An 11,737-nucleotide genomic window follows, 5' to 3' on the forward strand; every position below is an offset into this window, starting at 1 on the left:
TGGTAAAATCTGAAATAACAACTGACCAGGGCACCCCTGAAGGGCCAGGACACCAACGAAGAGGAAGAAAGAGGTTGAGAAAAGCTACACAGAGGGTGGGGTTTGGGGTTTGTTTCTTGTTTTTAGGAGGGAAATCTAGAAAGTTAAAGATAAGGATGTCAATCATGTGCACGTTAACGTTAGTGGATGGAAGACAGGGGAGCAGAGCCTCGTTATTAGATTGAAGGCTCAAGTTGACCTCAGCGTCAAATACGGGTGTGCAGGAAGACTGCTCCAAAGTGCCTCCTATGATCTACAAAGGACATGCTGGAAATGCCTGTTGAAAGGAGAGTAGGAGCTAACTGCCTGTTGGGGCTTGCCTATTTAGTCTCCAAATCATTTTTAATGACTGCAAACCTCCCTCTCTAGCTCTTTATGCTGAAAACTTCCAAGGTCACCCGGGTGTTCCACTTACACCAGTGAGATTTCACTATGGTTCAGATGCTTCAAGAGTCATACTTAGCTCTTCTCTAAAGTGCTTTTAACCCAGAACTTTCCCTTTATCTGATTTTTGTTGTTTAGTTTCTATCCCTATATAGATTCTCCTACAATCATTTTACAAAGGTCGTTTTTAATGTTGTAACCATTTGGAGCACTGCAATTTTTATCCTCGCACTTAATATTCTACCACAAGCACTTTTTCATGTTAGCACGCAATCTTTATAGCCCAACATTTTAACAGATGCACCTATTACTTCATTGAACAGATTCAACATATTCTACTTAAACACTACACTATTGTTGGAAATTTTTCACTATTAGAAATAACGCCCTGGGGCGCCCGGATGGCTCAGTTGGTTAAGCATGTGACTCTTGGTTTCGGCTGAGCTCATGATCTCGCATTTCATGGGTTTGAGCCCCACATCAAGTTCTGTGCTGACAATGCAGAGCCTACTTGGGATTCTCTCTCTCTCTCCCCCTTTCTCTCTGCCCTTCCCCTGTTTGTCCCCCCCACCTCAAAAATAAATATACTTAAAATTTTTTAATAAAAAAAAAAAGATATAACACTCCAAACTGAGCCTTTGAGAAATCTCTGTATTTTCAAAGTGGCATTATTACTTTCCCAGTAGGCACGAAATCTCTTTCTCATTCCCAAGTGTTTGCTTTTTGTTGCTCTCAGATGGGTTAATTTCTCATTACTGATGGTACATATAAGAGCTGACAGTTTTGTATTTCTTTTGTACATACTATTTTATACATAATCACTTTATGGAATCATTAATTCTGGTAAGTTTTCATTTGTTTCCCTTAGGCTTCCTAGATACATGATCATATAATCTACAATTCATGATTTTTACTTTCTTCTCTCCAAATTTTGGTTCATATTTTAATGTACTGATCAAAGCTTTGTGAACATATAAGAATCGTAGTAACAGAGACATTTAGCCTAGTATTTAAGGTGCTGTTTTGAATGAGAGGTCACCTTGATAAAGCACTGTAATTCCAACTGTACTTTTAGATTTTAAGTTTTTAAAGTTTACTTCCTTATTTTGAGAGAGTAAGCGAGCAAGAACAGGGGAGGCACAGAGAGACAGGAGAGGGAGAGAATCCCAAGCGGACTCCGCGTGTTGTCAGTACGGAGCCTAATGTGGGGCTCAAACCCACAAACCATGAGATCATAACCTGAGCTGAAACCAAGAGCCGGACGCTTAACCGACTAAGCCACTCAGGCACCCCTTTAATTTCTTTTTAATATTAATTAGGATAATTATATAGCTTTATTTAATCTATTTCTATATTAAACTCTTCCTTAATTCCTGTGATAAATTCAACTTTCTTTTAAATCTACTAACATTCACTGATATTCTTTATACTCACAAGAAAGGTTGGTCCTTACATCTTCATTGTCCCACACAGGAGCCACTAGCCACATGTGGCTATTGAGCCCCTGAAGTGTGGCTGCTGTGAACTGATACATGCTAGGGGTGTAAAATAGTCACCATATTTCAAAAACTTCATTGCAAAAAAGAGGAACATATTTTAATAGTATTTTATATTGATTACCTGTTGAGATATTAATATTTTGAAAATACTAATTAAATATAGTACTATAAAATAATTCCATTTGTTTCTTTGTACTTCTTAAAATGTGGGTACTTGAAAAGTTTGAATTATACATGTAGCTGGTATGTATCTACTGGGTAGGACTGGTCTGTACAAAGTATCTCAAGTTTCCATATCAAGGTTGGATTTGCTTCAGAGAGTCAAGTGAGTTGTTGTATAGGATCTTTTTACAATCTGGAGCATTTCCTATAAAATAGGATTATATGGGCCTTGACAGCTTTAAGGGATTCATCTAGATTCAACAACCTCCTACTTTTAAGTTACAAGTCTGCTCTGATATTCTTTTATAAGGGATAAAGCCTTAAATGCCAGTCACTGTCAGGAATGGATAACCCATATTACATACTAGATTAAATCAAAGACCTCCTGATAGCATTTCAGAATTTAGTATAAAAGAGGTACAAATGTTCTTCACTTCCTGACTGGTTTTTCTTTGTTTTGGAGGCTATGTGAAGATATTCCTCTTTACATCAAGGTATGACTAATACACCTTTGTGTACATGTGTCTAACCATGAGCAGGAAATATTCGCGCTGCTCTTCTGCTCGTTAGAAAAACACATGAGAAAAAAATAACTCCTCAGAAACCAGATGATATTACTAGCCTTGGTCATTAACGAACCTGTCTGGAAAGGAGGGAGATGGGTGTGTGGGAAGACTGCAGGGAGGAGGCAAAGGTTCAAAGCCACTCTGACACCGGAGGGCAGCTGTCCGCACAGGCCAGTGTGGGCACAGCGGCCACAGCCCATGGTCCCCGCAGGAGGATGGCCAAGTCCCACGGCAAGCACTGACATGAATATATTCCCCCCAAAGCTATTACACCCAGAGTCTTTTCCCTTTTATTAGTTTTTAACATAAAGTTGATAACCACCTAGCTACCTCCACACTTATTAGCTGAATGACCTTGGGCGTGTTACTTAATTACTCAGTAACTCCATTTCTTCATCTGTAAAATGGGGAAAATAAAAAGCTCTGCTTTAGGCTTTGAGAATTAAATGATAGGGGATGCAAAGCTACGGATGAAGTGCCTGGCACACAGTAAGCACCCAATAAATGTATACCATGAAAATAATAGCGTATACTCATTAGCTTCTAGCAAATGTGAACTGTAAGATCACTAGCGAAGTTTTTCATCTACTAATAAGTGGCTTGTCAACCACAGGACCAGCCAGTATCAATTAAGGAACAGCAAAGCATGTGTTCATTAACACATAAGCAAAAACTGGGTCACTCTGACACTACTGAATCCCTCAATCACCATCAAAGCCTGAAGAAATTCAGGTTGTAGCCAATACCTCAAAGTGATCATCACAGAGACAGTCTTTGGGGCAGTTTTCCAAGAGATGCACGCAGGAAGTTCACTCCTTTCCTGGTGCTTCCCATCCATTACAGGTTAGGTAGCTGCCTGTGACTCTCCATTCCCAGGCTCCATCCCTGTCTCGGCTCAGGGCAATGCCAAGTGATCAAGGTCATTCCTGGCAGGGTCGAGGTGAGGAGGCAGCCCCACATCTGCTCCCTAAGCCTCCTAGCCTTCCCTGGAGAGTTAGAGCCCCACCCACTCTCAAAGATCCCCATCTATTTCTCATTGTGGAATCTCTATCCATCCACCTTTGTAACTAATGTTTCATGAAAGAGAACTGAAAACCCGAATACCAATAATTCTCACCCATGAGACCTTTGTCTTTCTTGAGGAGTCGGGAAAGGGAGATAAGAAGGACTATAGGTATAAGCAAAAACCATTAGAAAATCTCAAAATGGTGGTGTGCTTACTTCAAGGACAAAAGGTAGGGAAGAGGTTATAAGGGTTTCTACAGTGAGCCAAAAAGGACACACCTGCTGGAAAGAAGAGGAAAGGGTGGAAGAAAGGAAAGCAGGCAAACTGGTGCATGGGAACGAACGAAGAAGAAAGAGACGACATGAATTTTACTCCAGGACCACCTCTTCCTGCCTCTACTTTCTCCTCTTGCACAGACTACCGTGCCTGGCTAAGCCCTTTGCCCCATTCCTTTCCTCGTCAAGCTCTTTCCCAAGGATTTAAAAGTGGTGGAATCTGTTACCCCACAGACCGACCAGGCAGGAATGGGAGGTGGGAATGGGCAAGGGGAGAATCCCAAGCCCACTAGCCAGACCCACATCGGGAGGGAATGCTTTCCTGGCAAATCTGAACTGCCTTGGAAACCTGAGTTGACTTCTCCAGAGAACACCGGTATTTATGGTGGCAGGGGACCACAAGACATAGGAGGAGCTAAGACATAGGCTTATTGGCGGCAGGTCTGGAAAACCACCCAGAGTGCATTTAGCGTTGCTTTTTTAAAAAATGGAAATGTACTCTGGGATTCTAAAGAAGTTCAAATAAATTTCCGGAATAGTGAGCATATTAGAAATAGCATACATATTCCAATGCACTAAGTAATATGTAAATATAGTTATAAATTAAGAGTCAAGGAACTTGCCATGGATTGGAGAAACACGATCCCTTCACCCAAGCAAACTTGATTAACAAACTTACAGTATATGTAAGGATGAATCCTACATGACAAGATCTGGGCACTCCAAGGACAGAACATCTGTGGGACATAGCACTCAGGGGTACTTTCATTAATGGAATGAGACTTCAGCTCAAAATACTATGTGTTTCTCCAAAAGAACAGTAAAGATTTGCATTGTTAGGCAGAGCAGAAAATTCTCCCTTCACCCCATTACTTCCATAAAATATAAGAATGTTCTTATATTTACAATTTGGTTCATTTTGTTTTTGTTGCATTAAAATCAATAAGTGATCCAAGACCAGCACTCAGTTTTCAAGACCTGGTATCTGTTCAACATACAGTTGACACTTGAACAACAGAGGTTTGAACTGTGTGGGTCCACTTGCACATGGACTGTTTACAGTATAGGACTACAAATGTATTTTCTCGTCCTGACGATTTTAATACCCTTTTCTTTTCTCTATCTTAATTTACTGAAACAATACAGCACACACTACTTTTAAAAAATGTGTGTGGACTGTTTCTGTTATTGGTGATGCTTCCAGTCACTATTAGTAGTTAAGTTTTTGGAGAGTCAAAAGTTGTAGTTGGATTTTCAGCAGGGGAGGGGGGGGTGGAGCTTTGACCCCACCCCCACCCCTCCTCCCACACTGTTCAAGGCCCAACTTTATAAGATTTTTTTTCCTTTGGAAAAAATATTTTAGGCAACGTTTCATTCACATAGTTTTTCTCTAAGTTTTCATTTTTACTTGGTAAAATCAGTTTTTTTCTTTCTCATATTTTCCTTTCAAATTCTTGCTTCATCAGTGTTACCATAAACCATAAACATTATTGCAAACATTTTCTTTTCTCTGGGACAAAAAATGCTTTCATCTTTTTTCCCATGGATCATTTGACAAAAAGTGGTAGCACCAACAGCTATATTCACCATCCCACAGCAGAAAACACAGGAAGATGCCAGAAAGGAAAAGCTATAGCTACTGAAGTCTAGGGTTTGGGGCAAGGTACTAAGACCACCTTATATTTAATTATAAGCCCCAATTACCTTTGTCTGCTCGCTGTCTGGATCTTCAAGCCAAGCATAAGGGTCGTAAATTTTATGTCCATGATAATCCTGTACCTGCAAAAGACAAAATGTGGTTTTGGACAATTAGAGTCTAACCCCAATTAAATTAGTATTTTCTGAATGTAACAGAGGAAAAATAGGATAAGGATAGGCAAAATACTCCAATTGGCTCACTGGCAATGTGTCTGCCCAAATTACCACATGAACCAAAGCTGGCAGGTTCTCAAAGGTGTCAAGCCACCCATCATGAAAAGAATGTTTTAGCTGGAGAAGGAAGAAAGATGAAAGGTCAGAATAGGGAACTGCTCTGTCTGTACAACACAAAACAAAGGCCTGCCGCTGTGCTAAAGAAACTTGAAAATGTGTGGTCAGTGGCAAAGCACGGAATCACACAATGCACCAGGGATGCAAGAAGGGCATGTTTGTGAAGGAACCACCACGCACGTGCTGATTTGCTTCTTTTCTGTTCTTGCTGAGCTTACTAATGATGAGAAAATCTCCCTGCTATATATAACATGATTGGTTTTTGTCTTTAAGTCTAAACTGCCAAAAAGCAGGTTACCAACGTGCGGTAGAATGATTCCAGTTGATAGCAGCTTTAAAAAAGCTGACGTAAGTGCAATGAAAGAACATTTCTAAAACTGCAGCCTTTCTTCCCTTTTGTGTATTGTTACAAAATGCTTACAAAAAGAGGCACAGAGGCATCACCCATTCAGACTACCCTGGTATTTGAAGAAAGACAACTGCTTAGTGCAGCAGGGCCCAGCAGAGGGGAAGGCTTCAAGGAGCTCCCGCGGGCGGCTGAGCATCAGAGACACCTTCGAGCTCCTGAAAAGCCCAAATTCCTGGGCCTGGCCTCGGAAACTGACCCACACACTACAGGAGCAGTTGGGAGTCACCGCTTCCCAGGTGATTATGCCTAAAGAAAATTTCCAAAGGTAAAAATCATCACAAAATCTCTCCATTTCATACTATCCTGATTAATGTCACTGAAAGCATAGGGACATCTCTCCAGTAAATCTCTTCTGAGCAACTCCAACATTCCTGTTACAGTTTCTCATAGGTTTTTGGGAACAAGAATGCCAGGATCTCAGATGAATTTTTAATCTGTCTCCTTGCTTTGTCGATTACATCGAAAGGTAAGGGCTATTCCCTAATAGAGGCAAATAATCTCCCAGGAAAGGAAAATCTGTTGTTTCCCCAGCTGGTCTAAGTTCCAGTGTGGCTGCTGGCCAGTTTAAGAAGGACCTCTTGGTGCCTAAAACCCCAGGCTTTCTGCAAAGGGCCTTCATCTCTCCTTATCTGGTACCAGATGAGAGAACACCTGGAGAAATGCACACCTGAAAGAATGGTCAGTTAAGGCGGAACACTCAGAAACTGTTCTCATTAAACAACTGACAAATACAGGTGACATAAAACCAGACTAGAATCTCTCCTGACAAATCCTCATAAAATCACCAATTTTGAACCCTTAAGAAAATGCTCTCTAAATATTAGCTGATTGTGGGACGCCTGGGTGGCTCAGTCGGTTAAGCGTCTGACTTCGGCTCAGGTCATGATCTCGCTTGGTTTGTGGGTTTGAGCCCTGCGTCAGGCTCTGTGCTGACAGCTCAGAGCCTGGAGCCTGCTTTGGATTCTGTGTCTCCTGCTCTCTCTGCCCCTCCCCTGCTCACAGTCTCTCTCTTGCTCTCTCAAAAATAAATAAATGTTAAAAACAAAAAAAAATGTTAGGGGCACCTGGGTGGCTTAGTCGGTTGAGCATCTGACTTTGGCTCAGGTCATGATCTTGCTCGGTCTGTGGGTTTGAGCCCCAGGTTGGGCTCTGTGCTGACAGCTCAGAGCCTGGAGCCTCCTTCAGATTCTGTGTCTCCTCCTCTCTCTGCCCTTCCCATGCTCATGCTCTGCCTCTGTCTCTCAATAATAAACAAATGTTAAAAAATTTTTTTTTTAAAATGTTAGCTGACTGTTACCACTCAATGAAAATTTTGTATCTTTTCTAATCTGCAAGTCTTTCACATTTTACACACATTGAAGTGGTTTTAAATATGCTTAAAACAACCTTCTTTTCCTCTGACAATAAGAAAGCAGAAAAATTTAGAGTTGTAAAGGATCTTCCAGTCCAACATTTTTAGGAGCAACAGCAGGCTCAAGATGGCAACGTGCCTAGGGCCATACCGAGTTCAGAACCAGAGCCGGGACTAAAAGCACACTGCCAACAGCTTTTCCCCAAATATTCCTCAGAGGTGACACACCAGACACTTTAAAAATGTTCCTCGATCATGATGTTCCTAAAACTCAGACGTATCCATTAACTTGTCATAAGAAAGCAGAAAAGATTCACAGGAAATCACGTTAGTTTTGTCTAATACTAGATCCAAAGCAACGAACATTTGCTCACTATCCACACTATGGTGCCCAGTGTTGTAAAGCAACCTTGTGAGAGGGTGGATGATATTCCTATTTTTCAGATTATGGAATGCAACTCGGAGAGGTTACCAGGAGAGAGTGAAGGCTGCAGATTTACGGCTCACTTGGAGAGAGCCGTGCCATAGACTTCAGCCATGGTACGTCACTGTGAAGCTATTACCAACTCATTTTCCAGGTGAGGAAACTAAAGCTGGAGAGAGCTAAAGCAACTGTCAAAAGTCAGGTGGCTAATAAACAGTAGAACCCGTGACCCTCTTTGAGCTAACCCCAAAGCCTGTGGGGCTTGCTACTGAACTACAACGGGTGTAAACTGGCAGGCCCACACCTGGACCCTAACTCAGAACCTCCCGAACGGTGTGTATGGTCAGGAAACTGCTCCATCTTCCCAGAACCAGCATTACCATCTGAAGCCAATTAAGGGCAGGTGTTCAGGCATTTTTTTAAACAGCACAGGAAACTGATTCTCTCCAGGGCAATCCCACAGGCAATCCCAGGAGCCTCGTGCCACCACCCTACTCCCCTGCCCCCCCTACTTTTTCTTCTACAAGACCGTACCCTACAGATGGGGTGGTCTCGTAGCCATATCCCCTGAACTCAAGTTGGGCAGTACGTGGTTCTCCTTATGATTTAAGTTTGCCAGCCATTCCTCATCTCCCCAAAAGACTTTAAAAATACAGCCCTGATAAGGCACTGTTAGCATTCAATATTTTACTTGTACCATTCAATAGCTCACCTGCTGACTTCAGGATAAACCGCAGAGTCCTACACAAAGTAGGCAGAGCCCATCAAACCTGGCCCCGCTTTTTTTTTTTTTTCTTTCCACCCCCCACCCAAGCTTATCCACCCATGGATGGTCACAACAGCCTTACTGCCATCCTGCAAACAGTGCAAGTCCACGAACATCCAGCCCTACATGACCATGATTTATTTTGGTCACACAGCCAGGAATGTCCTTTCTACCTTATCCAACTGGCCAACTTCCAGGCTCAATTCGCATATGATCTCTTCCCCCTGATGGAAATTAATCCCATTCTCCTCTGTGTTCTCCACTCACCCTACACACTCTTCTAACCCCTACAGCAGGCCTGAATTTCCTGACAGCACATGCTGCCAGTACAGACAATGGCACTGCATTGGAAGCATCATGGTTTCCAAGTTTCTGCTCATTAGGGCGGAAATTCACCAAAAACGGTTGTATGCTCCAACCCCACAGGTCAACAGAAGACTGCCTGATATTCGGCTGAAAATGTTTAAGTGACAGAGAGGGAGCTACAGCAATCTCTAACACCGGCTGGAGAGAGACAAACCCAACCTAGAAAAGAAGGCGACAATTTCAGCCAATGCCTAAATCTAGCCTAAGGTTTTAGTCATCAGGACCCTGTCACAGTAAAAAGATACTTACTCCATGTAGGCTATCGGGGCTGGGATACGTACACCGTGGGATCCACAGAGTAGGGTCCAAGCCAGACCTGAGCTATATTCCCTTGGCCATGAGGCTTAGGGTTTTCGTGAGTTCTCCGATGAGAAGAAACTGTAGGATCTCAAAATCTGTGGAACCTTTTGAGTTAATTGTTCGTAATCTTTTGGACGTCTTCATAAAAGCCTCACTTAACCCTTTCAAGAATGGCAGGATTTTGATAACCCAAATAGGGAAAAACTAAGCAAGAAGCAATCCCAACTAAAAACACAACTAAAATGACACTTATCAAGTCACACAAACGATAGTTCTTTCTACTTTTAATCTATCCTGAAAACTCAAAGATCCTTAAGAACCGAACTGACATAGTCACAGGTCTTCTGATTACTGAAGTCTGGCACACTGCAGGGCCAGACTGTCATGGGAATAAATGAATGATGACAGTCTTACTGCAAAAGTCAGTCCTAAGCCCTGTGGTTGGCCAAGCCAGTACTAACATTTCATATATGAGAAAGAAGGCCCATAACAGGTAAGCGATCTGCCCAAAGGCATCCAGCTAGTGAGTGACAAAACCAGCACTAGCACTCAGGTCTTCTTACTTGGTCTGCCCTCTTTTCCATTCCAGCAGGATCACTTTACTCCCATACACAAAGGGAACAACCCTTTGAAACACAGGAATACAGCTTCTTGGGCTGTTAAAGTAAATTTAATAAGCAAGCAGTTGAATAGACTGAGAAAACATGGTTACCAGATGGCCACTGGTCAAAGAAACCATGAATGCATCAGTGCCACTTGGAAGTCTTAATTTAAAACAATATGTCCTTTACTTTAAAGCCTCAGTACCTTTTAACCCAAAGTGAAAGGTGCTGTGAAGTACAGACGTTCTGGCATAAATCAGGTCAGAGGAAGCAGAAAAACAACACAACCACCACCACAGATCTATATATACAAAAAATTTTTATTCTGATTCTATTTTAAGTAATCTGAGATATTTGGCTATTCCTCAGAGAATCAAGCCCACATTTGGATTCATTCCAGTTCTTAAGATGCCAAATTGATTTTTACACAAAAAGAGTGTTTGCCCAGATTTCCACCCACTAGATCTCAACAGTTACCCTGAGCTAATCCACAGCTTATGTAAATGATGGCTAACCCTTCCACTAAGCCAAACAAACTCATTCTGAAAAAGGCCATCCCCTCTCCCTTCTAAAGCCCTCCTCTCACCCGCATCAACTCCTTCTCTTGTTTAGGAAAACTTGGATCAGCACTGCAACACTACGGGGTCACCGCTCCACCCTCCCCATTCCACGGTCTTGTGTCTGCAACCCCCGCACCACACGCCCGGTACCCGGCCCGGGGCACGGCAGGCGCTCGAAGCACGTTTTAATACCGAATGAATGAACTTCAAGGATTTTAAATTTGGAAGTTTAAAAAGTTTGCCTTTGTTTTTGAATTTTACATCATCTACATACATCCACACTTTCTCCTACCACCATATTTAAGCAAGAGCCTCCTCCAGTCAAAAAACAGTGACACGTTCTGTCTTCCCAATCCCGTCAAACGCCCATTCCTACTTGGGTGTCTGCCCTTGACCCCATTGATTTTTAGGAGGCGGCCAAGCGGCGACTGGCCTCGGGCTCTGCCGCCTCTAGGCGGCCAGTGACGGCCACCATGGCCCCCGCGGCTCGGGAGGAGCCCGGCGCCCCCGGCCCGTATCTCGCAAACAAAGGCCGAGGGGGAGGGGAAGGACGCAGGGGGCGAGGGGCTGCGGGGAGAGGGGCCGCGGGCGGCGGCACACGCGGCGCCCGCGGCGGGCGAGGGCTGGGGTACTCACGGCGGTCTCGTCGCGATACACGTCGGGGTACTGGAAGGACAGCATGGCCAGGGGCGGGCGTGGGGCGGCGTGGGGGCGCGGACTGCGGGCGCGAGCCGGCCGGGCTGGCCGCGGGGCGAGGCTGGGGCGCGGGCAGGGGCCGAGCGGGCGGCGGCGGCTGCGGCGGGCGGCTCTCGGCCAGGACTCTCACGACCCGACCGGCGGCAAGCGGCGAGGACGTGCTGGAAGCAGGAAGCAACTGTCGGCGAGGCCGGGAGCCCCTCCCCGGCGGGCGGGCCCAGCGGCGGCTGCGGCGGCAAGAGGGAGCGGGCGGCGCCGTGCGTGCGCCGGGCCGGGCGCACAGCTCCCTCTGCAGGAGCGCCGGCCGCGCCCGCGCCGCCCGGGCACACGGGCCACCCCGCCG

General features: G+C 44.3%; 1 protein-coding gene across 1 annotated transcript in view; it reads right to left on the bottom strand.

Moving 5' to 3' along the window:
- The window catches only part of PREP (prolyl endopeptidase), a 120,022-nt gene extending 108,531 nt beyond the window's left edge, over positions 1 to 11,491 (bottom strand). Inside the window, exons 1-2 of the mRNA XM_025925407.2 lie at positions 11,335 to 11,491; positions 5,636 to 5,710 (exon numbers count right to left, since the gene is read on the bottom strand). Of these exons, the coding sequence (XP_025781192.1) occupies positions 5,636 to 5,710; positions 11,335 to 11,379 (120 nt within the window). The 5' untranslated portion in view covers positions 11,380 to 11,491. The remainder of the gene's footprint in view (positions 1 to 5,635; positions 5,711 to 11,334) is intronic.
- Between the last annotated feature and the right edge of the window lie 246 nt (positions 11,492 to 11,737).

This window comes from Puma concolor, chromosome B2 (genome assembly GCF_028749965.1).
Source record: "Puma concolor isolate L17-30 chromosome B2, mPumCon1.1.hap2, whole genome shotgun sequence".
In the NCBI taxonomy this organism is placed as follows: domain Eukaryota; kingdom Metazoa; phylum Chordata; class Mammalia; order Carnivora; family Felidae; genus Puma; species Puma concolor.